This window comes from Semicossyphus pulcher, unplaced genomic scaffold (genome assembly GCF_022749685.1).
Source record: "Semicossyphus pulcher isolate SPU_LCO1_2020_fin unplaced genomic scaffold, fSemPul1.0.p SCAF_4, whole genome shotgun sequence".
Classification (NCBI taxonomy): Eukaryota; Metazoa; Chordata; class Actinopteri; order Labriformes; family Labridae; genus Semicossyphus; species Semicossyphus pulcher.
In genome coordinates this window covers 18,596,747-18,619,255 of record NW_027211715.1, presented here as the reverse complement: position 1 = coordinate 18,619,255, position 22,509 = coordinate 18,596,747, and the positions used below count along the sequence as shown (strand labels likewise).

Genomic DNA, 22,509 nt, shown 5'->3' with positions numbered 1-22,509 from the left:
TGAACACACATACAAAGCGAGAGCATTCCCTTGAGTATACTTCCGCCTTTGCGTAATCACCGTAATTCAAATAGTTTCTTCCCCTTAAAGCAAGATAATTTCGTTTTCTGTTCTTTTTTCTCCTTTTTTAATTTTACTCATTACTTTTTAGTGTTGTTTTGTATCATATTTATTTTCCCCATTTTGTCTCTCAAGCCAAAACACTTCATTTTCAGTGATATTTTAGTGCGCATGCGTAACACGGCTTCGTAAAATAACTATTACTAATCATGAAAATTAATTTTTGTAAAAAAAATTACATCTTTAATTAGCCGGAATACTACATTTTCTCGCTTTGTGTTCGCTTATAGCGTACTCACTGAGTGTGTAATATGTTTTTTCTTGTACGCAGTTCCGATGTTGGAGACGACTGTTTCCATTGGCTGCAGCAGAGCAGGGAACTATCTTGACTGTAGGTTGCAGGGTTCCACTGCTGTCTGCCAGTACTGTACTGTACTGGAGGTGCAAAGATGGCTGCAAGCAACTATTTCGGCTTCACACATGGTGCCGGTCCGCAGTACAGGTAATTCAAGTGATACGGGTTGGTGTCAGCGTGTCTTTTGAGTCACATGTATCAGTTGCTGGTGTATTTCGGCAGAGACACAGTCACTGGTGCGGGTTCACTGCGTAGCCAGCTAGCTTGACCCGCTAGTTCTGTTAGCTAACGTTAGCTCGCTGAGTGCGCAGGCCAATGCTTTCCGACACGCTGATTGACATCAGGTTACCCCAGTACGGTGATTAGCGGTCGGAAAGCTGATAATAATTGTAACGTTTTTAACCCATTGGTATAGTTAAAGATTAAATAAATCGTTACTTATACAAAGTGTCACGCAGCTGGATAGCAGCTTAGATAATCTGAATGCTGCTGTGATGGGGAGATTTTGGCCGGCGTTCAGGATTAAGAGGGCTGGCCCTGGTGAAGCTTTGCTGAAGGTTTTCTGTCCCGCAAACAGTGAATTAGTTATATCTGTAATAACGACATGCTGTCGCAAAGAACAATTTGTAATAGATGATTGTGTGGAGGCAGGAAATTAACATTGCTCACCGGTTAAAATCTTGCATTGGCGTTTTTGGCAGGTTTAGATGACAGGTAACCCAGTTTGACAGGTTGTCAGATATAATTAGATATTGTGAAGCAATTCTGAAGGTTTCCAGTTTTGTCTGTTGATGTGGTATGTTGGCACACACTCAAGCTAACAATCCTGACAAACAGGAGTGGGCTGTTTTCTCTGCACCACACTTAATCTATTTCTATTTCATTTATATGTATTTCTGTTTCCCCCAGTTTATCATCAAGGTCTGTATTTCTCCTGATTTGAATTTTAAATAATTAAATGACTTGGAGCTGCATGCATATACTACAGAGACATTTTTTTTTGTTATAGACGCAGATCAAACAAGAACGGCTAACCCAGCAAACAAAATACTAGTGAAATTAAGTAACTCGATTACTTCGATTCATAAATCCTTATACATAATGTAGAGCAGGTCTCCCAAAATTTCCCATGAAAACCTCAAACACTTGGAGATATTGAAAGGGTAGCTGTAACTGCATGTGGATGAATAAAGAAACACTTTGTAGTCAGTCTCTGTTGTCATAAATAAATGTATATAATCATAGTTCTTGCATCACATCATGGTATCACATATATGTGACTGGTCGGTCTGAAGTTAAAGGATCCAGTGCCCCTTTTGAGTTATTTAGCAGTTGATTTAAAAGTGAATCAGCAAATTTTACATAAATGTCATTTTCTGTCACAATAGCAAAATCTGACACATGAATAATTTATATTGTCGCAGTGATCATACCTCCCTAACCACTCTGTAGCACTTAATGCTGAGTGACCTAAAAAAGCTAGAAGTCAGCATTAATGATTTTTATTTAGTTTAGATTATACTAAAGGGATTCCTTGTTAACAGCTAAAAACATTTATTATTGGGGCCGGAATTGGCAAGTTAGCAAGAATGGCTCAGAGCGGTAAAGCAGAGTGAACAGCTGAGTGTTCATCCAAACTTTATGATTTGTTTACTGTTTTGGTTACTGAGTAACGGCCTGGCACGTGGCACTTGAATCATGTAATTATTGAGCATTGAAAATTCTTGCCCAGTGGATGAGGTAATTAAATTACAAGCATTTCTATCAAGGAACTATGAAGCTACTGAATAGACAATGCAGACACTCAACCTTCGAAAACTGGGAGTTTCCAAATCCCTTCTTGGTCAGCATGTTTGTATCCAACACAGTTTACCGTGTGCGTTTATTGTTGACCTTCTTCTTTATTTTCTATGGATCCACTGCATTTTACCATAAAAACTGCATTTTGAGTCTTTGCTCATTTATGACGATGTTTTGTATGCTGACAAAAATAAGAGGTACATGCAGGCCTGCTTAGTCAATCATGAAAGTTGAGTGATTATAATGTTGTTTTCCACTGTTAAAGTAGTAATCTCGATTTTTCATTTAAATAAATGTAAATGTTAAATCACGCTTTATCGCAGAGTGTGGTAACACAATGGTGATTGAGTCTATGGCCCACTGATGAAAGCCTTTGCATTTGCAGTATTGCAGACTGGGTGTCTGTGGCGGCATTTGCGGGAAAAAATCACATAGAGCACCCAGTCAGTGGCAGTGGCTGGTCTGCCAGAGAGGGTAGGCGGAGCTAAGCGGCTGCTTTTCCAGTCTCTGCAAGTGTTGCAAGTAAACAGTAGTCTACTATGGCTGAACAAACGAAGAAAAGATCGATGACTACAGATACAACTTCAAAAATAAGTGACAATCCAAAGAAAAAGAAACAAATTCGACGCTCAGATGAAGGCAAACAGTCTAAAAAGGAAAGCGACCATCAGCCAGGAAAATCAAGAGTTACAACCGGAGCCAAACGTTGATGTCACACATGCAAAACTGTCTGGATATCTGGGAAGTGCACTTTAAACTTTCCTGGTTGTTTATATGTTGCACTTATTCTTCCGCCCAATTTAAGTGCCAGTCTTTATCCATAGTAGCAGCATGACTCTATGGATGTCGGTCTGCTGGTTGGTCAGCCCACCACTTTGGTTCAGACTGAAATGCCTCCAATAGTTTTTGGTAGATTGACATGAAAGATGAGATACTTGTGGCACCCAGACTATTAATTTCTGGACTTTTCCTTGAGTGCAATCATGACTTTCAAATGTATGGTTTTGAGTCCAATATCGCAACAAGTATTGGATGGATCAGCCATAAAGTCTAGTACATGGTGCAGTCATGTCCCACTCAGAATGATTTGTAATCACTCACTATGGCCTTCCCCTGATTCGTTTAAGCTTTCAGACTTAGCATTTAGTTCAAAGCACCACTCTTACAAAGAAGAGTTTCACAGAGCTGCTAGCATGGCTGCTTGTGTACTTGTTTCTTAAAATACTGAATTTTCATGTCAGTATAAATCAGAGAAGAGACTGACTTGCTATTGATGCAGATTGCTGTGTAGTAGAGGACCTCAGTGTCAAAGCCTTTATTGTTTTTGACTATTATAAAAGTTGTTTGATTTGTCAGCAGTAAACACTCTTTGCCCGTCTTGCATCACTTAATTACCTTTCCTCTCTTCTCCTTCAGTACCCAGCCTCCCCCGGCGTACTCCCATCCCTCCACAGCCAGTTACAGTGTCCAGCAGGCTCCTGCTGTGGCTCATGCTGTGACTGCGTCCTACTCTCCAGCTCCAGTCCAGGCCGCCCGGCCTGTGGTCACTGCCCCTTACCCTGCCTATCAGAGCCACCAGGCTCCCCCTGACTATGCCTACAGGCAACCAGACCCCCCTGCACCCCCACAGCCCACCACCACCCCACAGACGTACCAGGTATACTCGGACACGGTCAGTTTCTTTCTGCTTCCTTTATGATTTCTGCTTCTCAGTTTCTTCTAGCATGATGTGCTCACATTGGATGTTATGTAACGGCCTTGTTGGGGTCATTTAATGAGATGTTTAGCTAAGACATCAGGGCAAAAATGTCTATTCTGCACCAGTTTCACATAGAGGTTATTTTCATAAACAAAAATATATGCCTTAGAATATAAATGATGCTGTAAGTTTACACACAGTGGCTTAAATGCAAACGTGGGTTTAATGCTGTCCTCTAAACACCAGCAGGACAACTATACCTACGGCCGTCCTGCACCTGTGACCACCTATGACAATAAACAGTACTACCAGACGAGTATAGCACCGGCTCAAAGAACACCCACAGAGAATTACTACCAGACCGGTGAGTCAGTTATTGTTACTCTCATGTTGTGTCCAAATTGTTTGTTGATCGGGCTAAGCTATAAACATCATTTTGTTCTGAAAACTAGTTTAGTAGTTGAATGGTGAAAAGCAAAAGCCCGGAGGTGAGGCGTAAGAAAGAACTGAACATTGGTAGCCAGCTCCTTATCTTTTGCTTGAGACTAATGTTTTGAGGCTTGTTTGTGCTTTTAAAGCTGCATTCTTAGTAATGGCCAGCAGGGGGCGACTGCACTGGCTTTAATAAGAAATCCAATTGTAAGAAAGCAGATATGACTCCTCTTCTCATCAATTAATTACCTCAGTAATCATTTACCAAATGAGTAAATTATCTTAACTGCGGGTTTCAAGTCTTCTTCAACAGCACGATGTTTATTTGTAATTTGTAGTCCCATTACGAATAAAATGGATCATAAAGCAGGGTATGTTTTAGGGTGTGGCCATCTTTAATTGACATGTCGCTACCTCAGCGACCTGTCAACCAGGAAGAAGCGTAACAATGTGTGTCCACCCTCTTGTGTAAATATGCTAACTTTAGGCTCTAACAACCAAAATGGCAACAGCAAAATTTAGTAACTTCAAAGCATTTCCACTAAGCTAAGTCATCTTATATACTTAAATACAAACATCTTGTACAGTCAATGCTCTGACCAAACCATCAAGAGTGTCTAAGAAAGACAATATCTCTGATTCTGCTGCACCAGTTTTTATGGGTTTTTTTAAAAAGCTGTCGATCGTTAGTTTGACAATATTAAAGGAGTGTATTCTAAATCAGTATAGGACTCTTAAAGTTTATTATTTTGACACTAGAGTCCCACAGTTTTATCCGCATGGCATGTACTAGCTGTGATTATACTGGTACTGACGCATACTGGCTGATTAGTAATAGGATTACAGATAAAAGTGTGTGTGTGTGAATTTTAACTTTACCAGTTTATATAATTTTCACAAAGAATGTTGTTGACTGTTGTAATATTAGTGATTCAGATTTTATTAACAATGTTAAACACTGACACACACACACGTGTGGATCATCAGTCCTGGTATTATTTACTCTACAGTTCTGATGAGCAAAATGATCCTGCTTTCTCACTCTAATGCCCCTTCTCTCCACCTCCCATCCCCTCTCTTTTCTGTACCCTGAACCCTTATGAATCACCCACCTACCCATTGTCAGTATCAGTAGGAGTAAAGAGTGCGTACAGTCCAGCCCCCTCCACTGTGTACAACCAGCCTCCTCCTCCCCAGAGGCAGGTGACAGCCCTGAAACCTCTGGCTCCCGCCAGCTCCGTGTCCACCAGCTACAACATCTACCCAGTGTCCACCAGTGTCCAGCAGCCGCCCACACCTATTTCATCTTACACTCTTGGCTCCTCCTTCGCCTCCACTGTTTCAGCCACCACCTACTCAGGTAATGTGAGATAACAGATAAGATAAAATGTAATTTTATTCATGGCAACAAAAATATTTATGCTCAATGCTTATTAAAGAGATATATACAGTGTAACTACTGTGTTAATATAAATAGTGCTGTCACAATTTACGTTCTAAATCAAAAGTTGATTTGACTTTAATTGGGATCATCAAAATTAAAAGCAGGATCAGCCGTTCTCTCAGTATGTATTTCTCTCCAAGACCAAACAGCGTAGCTTTTTAGTGGCTTACTGTTACTCCTTGTAAACACCAGGGTCGCTTACTGACAGAGGAACATCAGAAACAGGTTCAACATACCTGGAAAATCCTCCTGCTTCTCTTAAGTCACTGATGAAACTTAAAATGGTTGAAGATACATTATAGAGATTATGTAACATGCACAGAATAATCTGTTTTAATATAAACAATATTCCCACTATGCTGTTTAAATGTCAAATGGAAGTTAATATGTCATTAATAGTCCTGTTTAGGTGCAGCTGTCTGTGCTCCGATGAACCCAGCCATGCAAACTGTTAGTTGGTTATTTATAAGAGAGCTGACTGTAAATAAGCCATGTGTGGTAAAGAGCCATGAAAACACTATTACCCCCTTCCCACTGAAATTAGCGCGACGACGCGCGTCTGTCAGACCCGGGAAGACCCTCATATAGATGCCGATTGTCTCTTTTCCCATTGCCAGTGGAGTATCCTCCTTTCTGTCTCTTTTCTGCTGCGTCACCGTCTGACGTCACAAACGTGCCGGAGACAGGGTTAGCAAACAGTGAAGATGTTACAGTGGTTAGGTCTTTATTGTATCTATTACTCATTCAGTCTGTTTATCAAACTCGGCGCCGAAAAATTTGGACCGATGTCGAGCGCTGCTCGGACGGAGACGGGCAGAATTTGTAGCTGAGATGACAAGGAGTCGCAGAGGTTACCGACTGAGCATAGCCTACACATTTATAGTGCCTAATTTGGGATATCCAAGGAGCATGTTTCCATGCTGTGCTTTATGGCTGCCCATGTCTGTAACACCTAACATTGTAAGATGATATAATCACTTATGAGACTTATATATGAGGCAACGTTATTTATTCCTGCATAGTTACTTGTACACAATAGTTGATACATTACACCCTTGTATATTTGGTTTAAAATCCAAGATGATGGTTTTTAAGAACTCTGTGAGTTAGTGGCTAGTTGCAGGGTTCGTAGTTGAACTACTTGAGCTGACAAAGTAACCTTTAACATGCAAGCCAGGTGGGAGCATGCTAGTGAACATCAAGCATATCTCTGTTTACTTTGTAAGTTTGTAAGGATTTTATATCATTTCATATGATTTAGGTGTGGACTTAAGGAGTTCATGGTGGACGGTTAAAAAGGGAGTGAGATAATTCCAAGTGGTTGAGACAGGGGTTCACAAACATTGATACACTGAGGACTTGACAATCATTGAGGACCGAGGTTTATTATAACATCCTTGATTCTTGTCAAAGCACATTTTGTGTCCTTTATGGTCTTTTATTGCAGATTATTGCTTCATGACTTTTGGCTGTTTATGTTTGACCCCCATCTTGTATGCCTTTCTCTCTCTTAAAGCTCTCTCTCTCCTCACTCTTCCTCCTGCTCTCACTTCCTCAGGCATTAGCTATTCCAGTTATGATTCAACCGGGTACACCTCTACATCCACCCCCTCCTATTACCAGCCGGCCCAGCAGACCCTCACCCAGCCGCAGCCTCCACCTCAACAGCCACAACAGCCCCAACCCCAACCCGTACCCCAGCCCCCTATCCAGCCCCCACCCAAGCAGCTGACAAGCTCTTCCTGGAGCAATTCAGGCAGCAACATGGTCACCGCTCCGGCTGTGAACACCTACAAGAAGCCAACGTTTCACCAAAACAAGCTGCAGAAGCCCAAAGGGCCCCCCAAACAACCCCAACTCCATTACTGTGACATTTGCAAGATCAGCTGTGCAGGCCCCCAGGTAGGAGTCTTTAGTGGTATTTATAGAAATAGCTTTTAACAATAAAGCTTTATTATATTGTGCAGAACAGAGCTGTGTTGGACGCAAACATCAATGATAAATTAAGGGGAACATGCAGTTAATTTAACTGCATGTTTAAGTCCAGAGTACATTTTTTAAATATCTAAAAAAAAAACATGTTGTATAAATAATTTCTTAGCTGAAAAAAAACGTCATCTTGCTAACTGCTTTGAATTAAATGCATTAGACGTACCGGGAGCACCTTGAGGGCCAGAAGCATAAGAAGAAGGAGGCGGCCCTTAAATCCGGTGGCCAAGCGGGCGCCAGCAACGGCCCCAGAGGGATTCAGACCCAGTTACGCTGTGAGCTATGTGACGTCTCCTGCACCGGAGTGGACGCCTACGCCGCGCACATCCGAGGGGCCAAACACCAGAAGGTAAGCACGGCTGTGATGCTTTTATCCTAAAGTGATTCAATGCTTTGATATTAAAGAAAATATTGGCAGCTGTATGTTACATGCTTAAATTATTGGGCTGCGGTGTCCTCACATAATGTTCCATCTGAGCTGCCAAGTGTTGGAACAAAACCTACCGCAGGGATTTGGGATGGGATTAAATGTCAGTCATCTAAAATGTTTGAATCTCTCTCTGTGTCTCTTCGTCAACCGTGGAAAGGTGGTGAAACTTCACACCAAGCTGGGCAAACCTATACCTTCCACTGAGCCCGTGTTGGTGAATTCTGCTGCAGTTATCACGACTTCGACAGCCGGGAAACCTGCGGTCTCCACGTCTACTCCTGCCCCTGTATCAACCACTACAACTACCACTGTGACACCCAAACCTGTGGCTGTAAACACTGTGGCAAAAACGACAGCACCAGTCAAGAAACCAGCTCCCTCCAAAATTACTCTCCTTTGTAAGTCCAAATATTTTGTATTCAGATGATGAGGCATGTAATATGGATAACTACTGCTCTAGTACCAATCTGAAACTAAAGTCTACCTTGTAAAACAGATGCACAGTACACATTTAGCCTAATGAATGCTTGTGTTCAAATTAGCTAAGGACATAATCTAACCTCTTCCCTTTATTCATTCATTATGTGTGTTTAATATAATGCTACTGAGAGGAGTGTTAGTGAAGGGATTAACTCCATCAGAAGTAGATCAGGTGACTTCTTGTCTGACCTCCTCTGAAATACAGTCCTTTACAGTAGAGATAGACCGATATGTTTTTTTCAGGGCCGATACCGAAACCGATTATTAGTAGCCAAGGACGCCGATAACCGATATTTGGAGCGGATATTCATTTGCAGTAAAAGTGAAAATATTGGCGTCAAAATTTTGAATAATACAAACTCCAACACTTAACTTTGTTTAAATGCCTTTAAGCATATGTTTATTAAACAAACCAACAAAAAGCGCAGGGAGTTCCCAGGGTCAGCAGCATCTCTTTCAAAGTAAACTGAAAATTTAAATAAATAAATAAATAACTTCCTGAAGTTTTATAAAGTAAATAGAACAAAGTTAAATAAAATTTGCAAAGAAATGAACTTTTTCTCCTCTCCGCCGTGTGTGTGAGCACTCTGCATGCACAGCTTTCACTGCTGATTGGCTGTTACCTGTGCCGTGGCTCTGCGTGTAACCAATCAGTGCTGTGGGTGGGACAATGCTGGAGACAGAGTAATGACTGCAGACAGAGAGGCGCGGCTGCATCAGAGCCAAAATAACACAGTTTTAAATTGATCTCTTATCGGCCATCGGATTAAAAAAAAGGCTGATGCCAATATGCGTCAAAATGCCGAATATCGGCGCCGATAATCGGCCCAACGGATAAGGTTGAGGGTGAAAAGTTGACCTCAAATTGACCTTTAAACTGTTGAATAACATACAGTAACCCCTCATCATGAAGAAAATATTGGAGTTAATCAGCAATTTTCTGTCAAAGCAGAACTTCAGTCACTCTGCAGCTGCGAAATTGAGCTAAAATGATAATGAGTCAAAGTGAATTAGGTTTTTCCAACAAATGAGTCTTTAAGGAAGCTTAGTGCACTTCTGTTTTAAAAAGCAATAATACTCGCAAACTGAATATGACTTTGCTCAAAACAGTGTATCTGTCCCTGTTAGGGTCAGAGCAAGGTTAAATGACTAAACAAAATGGGTTGTGTTGCATCATTTTATCAGATCAAATAACTGATGGCACGCGCAAATACATGACAACGGCTTTTAAAGATGAAACATCTGTGACTTAAAGAACTTGAACAATGGTTATTCATCAACATTTGGAATAGGACTGTAGATAAAAATTAATACAAGTTATTTTCCCGGGAATTTAGCATTCTTTATATTTACTCTCTGATCTTTAATCCTTTGCCTGCCGCATAGCCAATAAGCCTGCCAGCGCTCCAGCAGCTGCAGTGACAGCACCAGCAGCAGCAGCGGTGGCGGCTGCTAAGGTGGAGGAGCCCATGCAACAGTCGGCTCAGAAGATGGAGCCTCAGAGTGATGATGAGGATGGTGACAGAGCTGGAGGCCAGGGCGACATCCAGCCGGTGGGACACGACTACGTGGAGGAAGTGAGCAGAAGAATTACACGAAACACGATCTTATTTATTGATGTATTGATAATATTAGATTGAATTACAGCTAACCTCAATATTAGAGGACTACTGAAAAAGGATTGTTGCACATTATGAAGGAAACATTATTCAGTGTAATTTCAGAAACCGTTAAATTTTTGTACCATTTTCTCAGAGGTCTCTCCTGTATACAGTAGTCCACAATGTGTGAGCTGATGATGTCGAAGGTCACAGCTGATGACTTGAACATGAAATTAAAACTTTTTTGTAATCTGTATTTTAATACAGGACATTTTTAAAACACATTTATCTACAATAATATTTTAGTTTAGTTTTATGTTTAATATTAGAGGATCTTTTATGTTGTGTCAGTTGTCCCTTTATGATGCGTATCTATCCGAACTGTCTGTGTCTCAGGTCCGCAATGACGACGGCAAGGTGATTAGATTCCACTGTAAACTGTGTGAGTGCAGCTTCAACGACCCCAACGCTAAAGACATGCACCTGAAGGGAAGAAGGCACAGGCTGCAGTACAAAGTAAGACAGCTGGAACATCACTGAGCTGGTTATTGTCTCACAATTCATCCACACCGAGACTCTGAGCAGGGTCGAGATGCATACTTTCAAAGTTCCTTGTATTGTTAATCACAGGAACTGTCAAACAGAGTTTTTGTCCAGAGCAACAGAGCAGTTAGTATTTCAGAACTTTCTCCTCCTCCGCTTCTTTTGGCTGGAAATAAAAGAAAGGAAAAAAACAGGGAATTTCTGCCACCATCTAATAATGAGTAAAGTTGAATGTGTGTGTAATGTATTTTTTTTTACACACAGACTGCTATGTTTTTACAGTGTATTAAAAACAACATAGCAGTAACTGAATGAAAACACTTCTGTCATGTTGATGCATAAAATGAGCAATCAATAAGAACTTAATGAGGGTTCCCTTTGGACTTTTATTCTCAGTAGCGCTACAGAAAAAGTTTTTTAAAGCACATACATGAAGATGAAGATGAAGATGAAGATGCACATGCACTCAAAGTAGAGTGATACACAATGGTCAGCAGGGGGCAGTAACACGCCAAGATATGCTGTAACATGCCAGCAAAGCCAGAGACAGAGAGTTAGTAAACATCGACGTAAACCATGTTTACCATTTAAAATGATTACAAAAATCCTCTTTGCAGGAGCTTTATGAGGAAGGACATACAGTCAACATGGTGGTTACACCTCAAAGAAAGAATGAATGCTAATTTAATAAAACAACTGTAGCTGAGGCGAGGAGGACGTAAGCGTTTCTCTCGAGGTTGTCATTCTGTTAGTAATTATGTTTTCTTTGTTTTGTTGTTTTGTTACAAGGAGTTAAAATGCTGGCTTAGAGTGAAGCCCAAATGAATAAGCACATTTTTATCTTCACTGGTGTGGAAATCGCTTGAGAATGTGGAGGATCCTGACTTTCATTACATGCTTGTTACATTCCCCTTATATTTGTGTCTCTGTAGAAGAAAGTGAACCCGGAGCTTCCTGTGGAGATCAAGCCCAGTAACCGGGCCAGGAAGCTGCAGGAGAGCAAGCTGAAGAAGCAGAAGCAGAAGGCGGTGCTGAAGAGGCAGAGAGACGATGAGCAGCGCTGGCACATGGAGATGAGGTCAGACCCGTGGCCAAAGTTAGTAACCTTAACTTGTTCCGACTCAGATTTTGCAAGTTTCCTTATTTGGCATGGAGCAGACTTAAAAGAAAAAGATGTGAATGATTCATACAGGTAAAGAGGAAGCCCTGAAGCTGACCAGCTGACGCATGTGCACATGAAATAATGGGAAATTCATGCCTCATTTTAAGGGCTATTTTCATGACTTTTTCTTAAACTAGTCAATCACATGAGTTTTCTTGCATCTACAGTAAAATGTAGTCTCTCAACAGCCAGAGAAAATTCGTATTAATCGAATCACATGAGGATTGTTTCATGAAAACTGTTCGGACAGATTAGAGGCCCCTGCAGTAAGCTTCCTACATGATGAATGACATGCATGCCCCTTTCCTGCAGGCGATACGAGGAGGACATGTACTGGAGGAGGATGGAGGAGGAGCAGATGTACTGGGGAGAGCAGAGACGCAGGATGGCTCCTCCACCGCTGATGAGCCGCCCTGGCATGCCGGTACCCCCTCTACTGGTGAGCCTCGCAGATGCAGTTCTTATGTTTCTTTAAGGCCAGTTCAGATCAACGATTCAAACCAGTTTTAGAATGTTGCAGAGAAAATGCAGCGCTGTGAATTGGTTAGTTGCACAGTGTCTGAAGCCGTCTGAGGCCTGGAGTTGCAAAAGATTTGACTCGTCAAATCTCCAAATGCAAGAACAGAATTATCTGTCTGCCAATCAGGAAACCGCATAAGCTCCAGATCCTCTCTCTCCGTCTTTGCCGTTTATTTATCAATGTTACACCTAACATTGCGAGCATGTCACTGTCACTGTCCTCCATTTCTTTGTATAATGATAACAGAATGATTCATACGGCAGTTGAATCCAGTCTTATTGTGAGTCATTGATCTGAACTCACCATTAGGGTTCTTCAAAAAAAAAACCTTAAAGTAACTTTCAGCGATCGCTCTGTTCTGCCTCTTTCCCTGAAGACGTGCGTGCGTCGACCAGACTCCCCCGATGACCGTCACATCATGGCTAAACACTCGACCATTTACCCCGTAGAGGAAGAGCTGCAGGCCGTTCAGAGGATTGTCTCCCACTCTGAGAGAGCCCTGAAGCTGGTGTCAGACTCCCTGCTGGACAAGGAGACACCAGCTGTGGCTCCTGCTGCTACTGAAGGAGGAGATGAAAAAGGGTAACGACGTCCAGCAGAGAATTCACATTTTTCGCCGGGCAGTTTGCCAAAAGAAAAACAGCCAAGTATAACATGTCATTTAGAAGACACATACATACATAGAGCTACAGATGTGATGTCATGTAAAAAATAGAAGCCACTCATAAATATAATTTACATTACTACTCCCGTCTCTATTTGTGAATTGTAAAATCAGCCCTGCAAGTCTTCAACCTGACCCGTGTTTCTCTCTCAGCAGTTCAGAGAACTCCAGACGGCTGCTTAAAGGCGTGATGCGGGTGGGAATCCTGGCCAAAGGCCTGCTGCTACGCGGAGACAGAAATGTGGAGCTCATCCTGCTGACCGCAAAGAAACCCACCATCTCTTTACTGAAGAGCATCGCTAAGCAGCTGCCCAAGGAACTGGAGGTATAAAAGAAACTAATCAAGTGACAATTTAGGACATTGGTTGAGGTTGAGGGATGGAAGAATTGTGGTTAACTGAATTTCACAACATCTCTTACAGTTTCTTTTTTATCTTCTGTCATAGGATTTCCTGAGTATTGGAACATAAAGAAGAACTGTAACAAAACCGCTAAGAGCCTGGTAGAAGTCAGAAAGAGGAAATTATTTGGTCATCTGCTGCCTTATGACTTGTGTCATAAGAGCTGGATGAGAAGTTTTTACTCTTAATGCTTTTATTATACAGAAAGATGTTTAAGCAACCTAAATACAAACCTGAAAAATCCCCCTGCTGGATCACTTCTCTCATATCAAAGGGCAGCTTATTGGTCGTTAGTGAACATGTACATCTGCCCCCCACAGCCAGAAACATGTATTTTTTAGCTTTGGGAGACATTTCTCCATGTTTACAAATGACTGAACGGCGCCTGATCCAAAGACAAAACATTTCAGTGTCAGTGTCATTTCAACTTAACGCGCAGAAGACAGTATTGGCTCCAAATAGTTGTGATGTGTTGTTATTCCTAACTCTTCCTCCCTCATGCTTAAGCTGTGATGAGTGTTTCACTGAAGGTGCTTTTGACTGATCTTTAGATTCACTGCCTGGTTATGACACCTGAATCCTACAGAGTGAGATGGGGCTTTTCTTCTGTAACTGCCCCATGCTTTCCTAAGCATTACAATTACAAAGACACAATGAGCTGTTGAGAAATATATATTTATTGTAATGTCACAACCCTGTCTAAATAAGGGAACTGCCTTAAGGAAAAGAAACCGCACAATTCTGGGTTAAAAACAACAATACTGCCCCGACCACCTTGCCAAACAAGGCTAGTCTTTGCCCACACACCCCTCCTCCTCTGTAGTGAGTAATCCCAAGTGTCCTTTTAACCGGCAGACTTTTTCTGAAGATCAGTATGAGGTGCAGGCTCACCCCGAGGAGGCGAACATCGTGATATTTTCAAGCAAGGAGCCCAAAATGCAGGTGACCATTTCTCTCACCTCGCCGCTGATGAGGGAGGACACTGCTGCTGAGAAGGACAAGCAGGCAGGAGGAAAAGCGGCTGAGAAAGGTTAGAGAAGCCAAAGCTTTCAGTACCAGACAACAAAGTGTAAGCAATGTGTGTAATACACTTATATATAAATATATACCCCTTATGTATTCCACCTTTCCACCCAGTAACAGCCCAAGTTTTAGGCTGTAAAGCTCTTAAATTACACCGAACGAGAGGTGGGACTTTTAACAAAGCCCACATAGAAGTCTTTTTTTCTTTAACCCCCGAAATAAGAATTAACTCACACATTCATTTGTCCCACTCTTTTCATTTCCCCCATTTTCTGCAGTTACGCCAGTCCCCAATTTCTTTATTTGTTTTTCCACAACATGGGAATCAAAAGCCGGGCTCTCCGACCTTTCTGTGCCACTAGGGTGTGTGTTTATCTGGTGAACACACGCTCAGATAAAACCTTTGGGAAACGATGATAACGGACTGAAGTGATGATCAGATAATGCCCAGGGATGAATCCGCTTCAAACAGAGACACCGTTTCTTCTTATTTTCTAACCTGAAATATTTCCTCCTGTTGCATTTTGGCCGTGAGACCTTTGAGGGGATTTTGAGGTCCAGCGACTTCCCATCCCCTCGTCTCTCATCCCTGCATCATTATGTGGCATTATCAGTGATAAGGTGTTGGAGTGTCGTTTTATCGCCTCACAATGATCAGTACTGAAATATCATTAGTCATTACCTCCCCACCATTGACCACTGAAGGTAATTTTCCTGATCATTGTGTTGCAAACACTCCTTCGCCTGCTCCAGTAACTGTCAGTATTTTAATGTGTTTTTTCCCATTTGGAAAACATGGTAGAAATGTTTTCTGTGGCCGTTGTGTTTTTATTTTTCATTTTGTTTGGGTTTGTTGATCAGTGCCCCCAATTCTGTATCAGCAGACCTAGGCAAGCCAATGGCTAGTCTGAAGACCACACTTGTACACATACCACTAAGAACAGAGCATTAAAGACACCAGGTTGCCCATGTTTATTAAGCTTTTTCAGAGAAGGAAACCCCCTCGTTCAGAGGGGCTCATTAATTAAAACTCCATGCTCAAAGAGGCATGATAAATATGGGTATTTGATTCTAAGTGGTATGATAGTGTAGACTTCAAAAAGTGGCTTTGTTTTTGTCATGTATTTCCCCTGTAAGAAAGCTAACATCCTTTTATTGTTGCTACAGTTCTAGTGAACATAGAAGTGTGGAAAGCCCCAAGGCTGATCTTGTGAAATATTACCTCATCGAGTCATCAGTAACCACATTGAATGTTTTGGACAAACCTGTCATTGTCATCCTTGTAAATGTGTCTTAGATTTGACCGTTTTGTCATGAACGTCTGAATCCAACACAAAGAGGGGCATGTTTTTAAACATAGTTTTTAATCGCCCTAGTTAAGTTAACCACTGGCTTTTGTCTTATGCTTTAAGAGACTTAATTTCACTCTAATTGGTTTGCTTTTACTTTTTATTGTTTTCACATCTGGAGTCTTGAAGGGAAAGAAGTATCCCTGCTCCTGTGCCCTTTTCTGCTTGAAAAGTTTTCTTGGTTTCAGAGAAGTAACATAAACTAAACTTGCTATCAATGCAAAGTACGACCATTCAACATCTGGTGACAAAAACATTCCCATAGGGATTCAGATTCTGTCGATGTTTTGGTTGATAAATGATCAAAAACTGTCAAAAAATTACATTTTTGGTTCTGAAACTCTCGTTTCAGTCAGTCAAATGCAAAAAAAGAGGAAATCCACAGCACTCAGAGTTTTCATTTATTTAAGGGAATTCTGAAAGAATACTCTTTATGTGACAGCTCAACATTTTAATGTGTTAGAGCATTAATAATGGTTGATATTTTTTAAATAGAAGAATGGAAAAAATGGCAAATGGGTCTTGATGATCGTGTTCTGAACTGGAGACTCCATTAGAGTAAGAAGGGAACCGCTTGATTGAAGGAGGCTAGTTATGCCAATCATATTGGTGCAAGGCTGTAAGAAGAGCAACATTAATGAAAAAGAGGCAGTGCCCGCACACCAACTCCATGCTACATGAAACATATTCATACAGTTTAATTCTGCTTTAATCATCGTTAGGTGATTTTATTTTTATGGCATGAAGTGTGCGGCATTGCTTTTTTAAATGAAATTAGCTTATAAGAAAAGGCCTCACTTACAGCAGACATTCGACCTGTCATTAAAGATGAATGGTTTTTCCATTCCATGTTAGGTGTCCAAAGCCCCTTTCACACTGGTCAAAACACCTGCTAACATCCGGCTCTTTCGCTTAGTGGGAAAGGTTACAATCAGCATTCAGACCCGGGTCAAATGACTCTGCAGTAGACCCGGGACCCGCCTTGGCATTCAATCAAACGGCATTGGTGGGAACACAAAACCCGGGTTGTCACGCTAATCTCTGCCCCCTTTCCGGTGCGTTACTATGACATGCACTGAAGTTCAGACCACTGTCATTTAAATACAGGAAAAACAACGTACAATGGCAAATTTGTTCTTTGTTTCGAGCAAGATGCAGCAATACTGGCAAGGCAGCGAGGTGAGAGAGCTTCCTCTGATCCGAGGGGGAAGTTTGTTGTTCCCCCCCTGTTTCTGGCGTGTTTATGACATCAGACTGTGATGCAGCAGAAAAGAGACCAAAAGGAGTATACTCCACTGGCAATGGGAAAAGATCAGCAATCTGCATTTATTAGCGGGTCTTCCCGGATCTGAAAAACCTGCGTCAATGCGCTAATTTTGATGGGAAAGGGCTACAAGTAAGACACTCACGTGAACCAGCTTGTCAGTGTCTCGGTCTTAGGACTTAGGACCAACATGCTCAAATGTAACGAGGGTTTCTGTAGAGAGACTGCAGATGGTGGGGTCCAAATGTAAGGTTATTACAAAATCAGTAATCAGGCAACAAATATTGGTGTGGTTTATTCACCTTGAAACTTTTATTTAAACGTGACCTCTCTTTTCTCTGAATGCCTTGGATTTCCTTTTTTTTTTTTTTTTTGCGTTCTTCCTCTCTAAAGAACAAACAGGTGATTGTACTTTTATTTGTTGCAATTTTTGTCCATTCAGAATACATCTGTAAAACACACAAACACTCAAGTATTTCTTATTTAATAGTGAAATGCACTTTCTCCCACATCTTCCCTCATTATTTCTCTCATAAACAAACACACTAAACCAACCTGTAGAGAATGTAACGATTCAAGAGATAAACACGAGCATCCTGTGTTTGATAAATTCATCCCTGATCAGTGTCTGTACATCAACAGTAACATCGTTTTAATGCATTTATTCAGTATGGTTTTAATGTGACTGTAACTCATGAGGTAGTAAATGGTTTCTTCACCAGGTGTGTCTGAGAAGGATCCTCCTGATCTTCTGAATAAGAGAAAATGTTTGGAATACCTGGCAGCTCTCCGGCACGCCAAATGGTTTCAGGTAAATACATGACTCAAGCTCTTCTTACCGTGTTTGTGTGAACAGAGGTTAAAATACGTTTATTTATTTATTTTCAAAATGGCACAGGTGTAACTAAGAGCATAAACAATGTAATTAGCTGAATAACTTTCCCTCTAGGCCATGCTAGTGAGCTGTCCTGCACAATACCTATGTGCTATTACTGATGAAAACGACATGGAATGCAGCCTTTATCTATTTCATTAGTTACACATATGGTTACATGTCTGCTATTTGTAACAGGTTAACATTATGATACTATTTCATACTGGACTGCAGCTTGTTCTGTCATCTTTTGTTTGTCGAATGAAAATTCATAATTTTTTTTATAATGTGCCGTTATTCATACGGGAATATGGGAAGAGAGAGTGGAGGTGACATGAAAGGGCAGAGGGTCGGAGTCAAACCCAGGTCTGCTGCGTCGAGGACTATACATGTGACGCACTATTTAACCCAGGGGTTCCCAACCCGGACCAGACAGTAGCAATTCCACATGGACAGATCGTGTCTGTATATTCAGTGAGGAGACTGCATCTAAGTTTTATATACAGGACGAGCCGACAAGAGGGACTGCACTGATCAGAGACAGATGATCCATAATGTGATCCAGCAGAGTGCAGTTTATAATCATGCAGCGCAGTGACTGATCTGTGTGTTTCTCAGGGTCTGCCCCTGACTCAATAGGGTTGTGATCAGTCCCGTATTTCCATTAAAACCTTTTATAAAGCATAAAAAACGTCTTCACACGATGTGATTGAGATGAGCCGGAGGTGATAAACGCGTAGTTTATCAGTTATCATGCTGCCTTGGGAGGAGACAGACGTTAAGTGAGGAGCAGATATGACGCAGACCTGTGTGTGTTTTGATGCACCATACCTGAATCAATATCGTTGGGATCCGTCCGTATTTCTGCACACAGTTAAAGTATAAACATCCTCTCCACAGGCTGTCATATGCCCATATGCTGTGTAGTTCATTTCACTGATAAACACAGAGCTTTAGAGGGGCATCAGGCTTCATGATCAAAGTTTCATGGGATGCGAAGCCAGGGTTGCCAGGTCTGCGGTTTGTCCAGCTGAATTGGGCGACTTTTGAAGTGTCTTTAGAGGCACGAGGCCCTGTGTGGTTAGACACTTCACACGGCCCATGCGACAGTTCTGACTCAGCGTATGTTTGGAATGTCACAGACACCTATTCTGTTTCCTGGCCCGGTACAACACGACCTACGGCCCGGTACCAGTCCGCGGACCAGAGAATGGGAACCCCTGATTCAACCGATTAGCTAAACCAGTGCGCCGATTTAGGTTGTTCTGATTTCTAAGACCATCCAGTGTGTTTCCATCTTCTCTGCAATTACTGAGATTTTTTACTCGTACAAGTAGAATCAGGTGTTTTGTTTAATTGTTTTAGAGGCATCTTAACATATCAAGTCCATCTCAAAGAAATGCCACTTTAATTTGTTTGACCTTTTGTTTCCCGTAATCCCTGAAGGCTCGTGCCAACGGGCTGCAGTCATGTGTGATCATCATTCGGGTGCTGAGAGATTTATGTCAACGTGTTCCCACCTGGGAGAAGATGCCTGGCTGGGTAAGTGTTGACAACTGTCTGTTATAACTTATGAATGTCGTAGTGAGAACTTAACTTCTCTTAATGAGGTTATATAAAATATCATGCCATCTCTGAAAGCGGGTTGCACTTTTGAATTTTTGAACTAAGTTTATTGAGAATTTAGTTCCTCTATGTCTGACTCAACTCGTGCCACCTATGAGAAAACAATAACATAAATAAGTATATTTACAATCATACATTCGTAGCTATTTAAGCTCTAAATTAACGCTGTATCTGTGTCTTGTGTGAGAAGAAACCAAATGTCTTGACCAGGCCTTTAAGAAATAGTCAGGATGTAGAGTAGGACCCTCTGGCGGACTTCAATCAGAGCATGTTCTTCCATCTCACTGTGTCTGCTTCTGTGTGTGTGTCTGTGCCTGCAGGCGATGGAGCTGCTGGTGGAGAAAGTGATCAGCAGTGCCACAGGCCCGCTCAGCCCCGGAGAGGCCATGCGCAGAGTGCTGGAGTGCATCTCCACAGGAATCCTGCTACAAGGTCGGACAAATCTGCACGTTTGAGATGTGAATAAGTAGATTGTTGTTTGTTTTACTGTAATTTTGATTCAGTAGGCACTTTGTTATTTACCTTTTGTGCAACAAAATAAGCCTGGGTCAAACTTGAATCCATTTTCTGCCTCTAATGTAGTAACTTCTTCAAATCACATTTACATTTTTAGCTTGTTTCTCCTCCCCTCCCTCAGATGGACCAGGGTTGATGGACCCCTGTGAGAAAGAGCCTACAGATGCTTTGGAAAGCATGATGCTTCAAGCTAGAGAGGAAATAACTGCCAGCGCACAGGTACGCATACAGAGCATTGTGCCTTGGCCTCTGAAAAACAACAGTTTCCGATGGGCTGGAAAGCGTGGATTCAGTTTTAACTATTTAAAAATAACAGGTAATTTCTTGTGAAGGAAGAGCTAATTTAATAATTCAAAGAGAGCGAAGGTGAGCAAAGTTATTTCTGTAACCACAATAGGGAGGTGTAAAAACCACAACCCTTGTTGAATACCAACCCACTCCCTCTCCCCTAGTTTCCTGTGTGTCAAAAAAAGTGCAAAAAAAACCAACCAAAAAGGATGTCTACAACTCTACAAACTCATCTTCATCTCTCCTGTTTGCTCTGCTTCCAGCACGCTCTGCGGCTGCTTGCCTTCCGTCAGATCCACAAGGTTCTCGGCATGGAGTCTCTGCCGGCGTCCAAGGCCAGCGCCCGCAACCGCAAACGTCGACGGGACGGCAGCGACGCCGGCGAAGGGGAGGGGGAGGGCAAAAAGGACAAGAAGGAAGACGCAGAGAGTGCTTGACCTCTGCCTCCAGAGCGGAGGCGTTTGCTAGTTTAGAGACTGGTAGAATGTCACATCTTTAAACTTTTCTTATCTTGAAAACAATCTTAACACGCAGCTATACATACGAATATAACTGACTGTACATGTTACATGTCCACTGTTGAGTCAGGAGGATTAATGTGTCAGAGGACGAGACTGAAGTGTGAGAATCTGGACTGCAATCCCTTCTCCCATATAGTAACTTCCTGCAGGTAGTGTGCACGGAAAATTGGCTCGGTAACAAATCCTGAAAATGACTGATTTGCACACTAACTACTGACCGTTCATCACCTGTTCGTTTAATATAATCAATCAGTCATGTTGTTTTCTTTGGTGTTAAAGCTTCCACTTATATCATCAGCATCTTTAAGCTTTATTTACAGCTACAGAAGAAGAGTCTGATCCCTGCTGCTCTTTTCAGGCCAGGCCATCAAACTCTTGAGTCTGGACTCAGTGAGCTACCATCCGTGCGTTGCATTTGTACACTAAAATGTTTGTTTTTTTTATAAATTGGAGATGGTGGTTCATGTTTTTCAAGCTTTGAAACTGTGAGTGAGATCAGAGGAAATGGACTGTGTTTAGGATCCAGGTACAAACAGTACTGTGACGTTCATTGTGCCTAAGATGACACATTAACGGTAACATGTTGTGATGCTGTCGAAGTCCTTCCTGACTTAAGTCTCCTGTAGTGACGTTTCAACATTTCCGTCTAATGCATTTTGGAAGGAGATAGAAGCAAACCCAAAGGGGCCCTGCATCACACCTAAAATACAAGACCACACAAAAATAACTTCCGCTCAACAAAACACTGTTCTGTTCGTCTGTGGGTAACACTCAAAGGCACGCGTCTAAGCTTTGTAAAGTGTCCCCCATGAGTGTGGAGGTTGCACTGGAGAGTAAATCTGTCTCTGAAGAGAGAGGAGTCTTATGTTGCACAGTCTGTAGCATGCTGAGGGAATGAAGCACTTAAGAAAAGGCAATGTTACTGTATGCAGCCATACTTTTATCGTTAAAATAATATGCCTAGTAATCTTTTTTCTTCCAGAGTATGGATAGCAGAAGAGAGAAGCTTTAGTTCGAAACATAAGACTGAATATCTACTGTAATGATCAAGTAGTCCTTTGACTTTCTCCTTGTGCCTGCATCATGTTGTGTGTTACAAAAGACTGAGTTAGAAGAATATTAATGAGTGAACATTGTCATGATCTTATTTCACAAAGATGTAGGACGGGGAAGGGACAGTTGCACAAGTCTTTTGGCTTAAAAGTTGACTTGAGAGAATTATTGTGCAGTTTTAGTTTGATTTTCATTTATCAAGAGCATCATATAAAAATATTGCTTATTTTATTTCTGAAGGATGTTGCAATCTTTTTTGTATCGTTTAAACGGAAAGTGTGAGCGTTGCTGTCTTATTATTTGAATGTCTTTGTAGTGTTGCCTAAAAATTAAGAGGAGATATTAAAACACTTTTAAGCCATGTTGTCTCATGTGATATGTCGTCTTTATCATTGCAATTTTAAGCTAATTTAAA

The 22,509-nt window shown here is 41.6% G+C and overlaps 1 protein-coding gene across 10 annotated transcripts; it reads left to right on the top strand.

The window, feature by feature from the left end:
• Window positions 1-477: 477 nt before the first annotated feature.
• Window positions 478-22,455, top strand: zfr2 (zinc finger RNA binding protein 2). Of its 10 annotated transcripts, none has more exons than XM_069679437.1 (19): window positions 478-562; window positions 3,632-3,887; window positions 4,164-4,278; window positions 5,473-5,706; window positions 7,349-7,692; window positions 7,940-8,128; window positions 8,367-8,607; window positions 10,076-10,266; window positions 10,687-10,806; window positions 11,766-11,911; window positions 12,308-12,434; window positions 12,892-13,097; window positions 13,333-13,504; window positions 14,436-14,610; window positions 17,939-18,027; window positions 19,537-19,632; window positions 20,037-20,148; window positions 20,354-20,451; window positions 20,784-22,455. In XM_069679437.1, exons 1-19 carry the CDS (start codon window positions 510-512, stop codon window positions 20,955-20,957), a joined length of 3,138 nt encoding a protein of 1,045 aa, XP_069535538.1. In that variant the 5' UTR covers window positions 478-509; the 3' UTR covers window positions 20,958-22,455. The 10 variants fall into 10 exon arrangements, with proteins under 10 accessions (XP_069535538.1, XP_069535539.1, XP_069535532.1 ...); XM_069679438.1 differs by having other exon boundaries at window positions 11,766-11,929; XM_069679431.1 differs by having other exon boundaries at window positions 7,307-7,692; window positions 11,766-11,929.
• The last annotated feature ends 54 nt before the right edge of the window (window positions 22,456-22,509 follow it).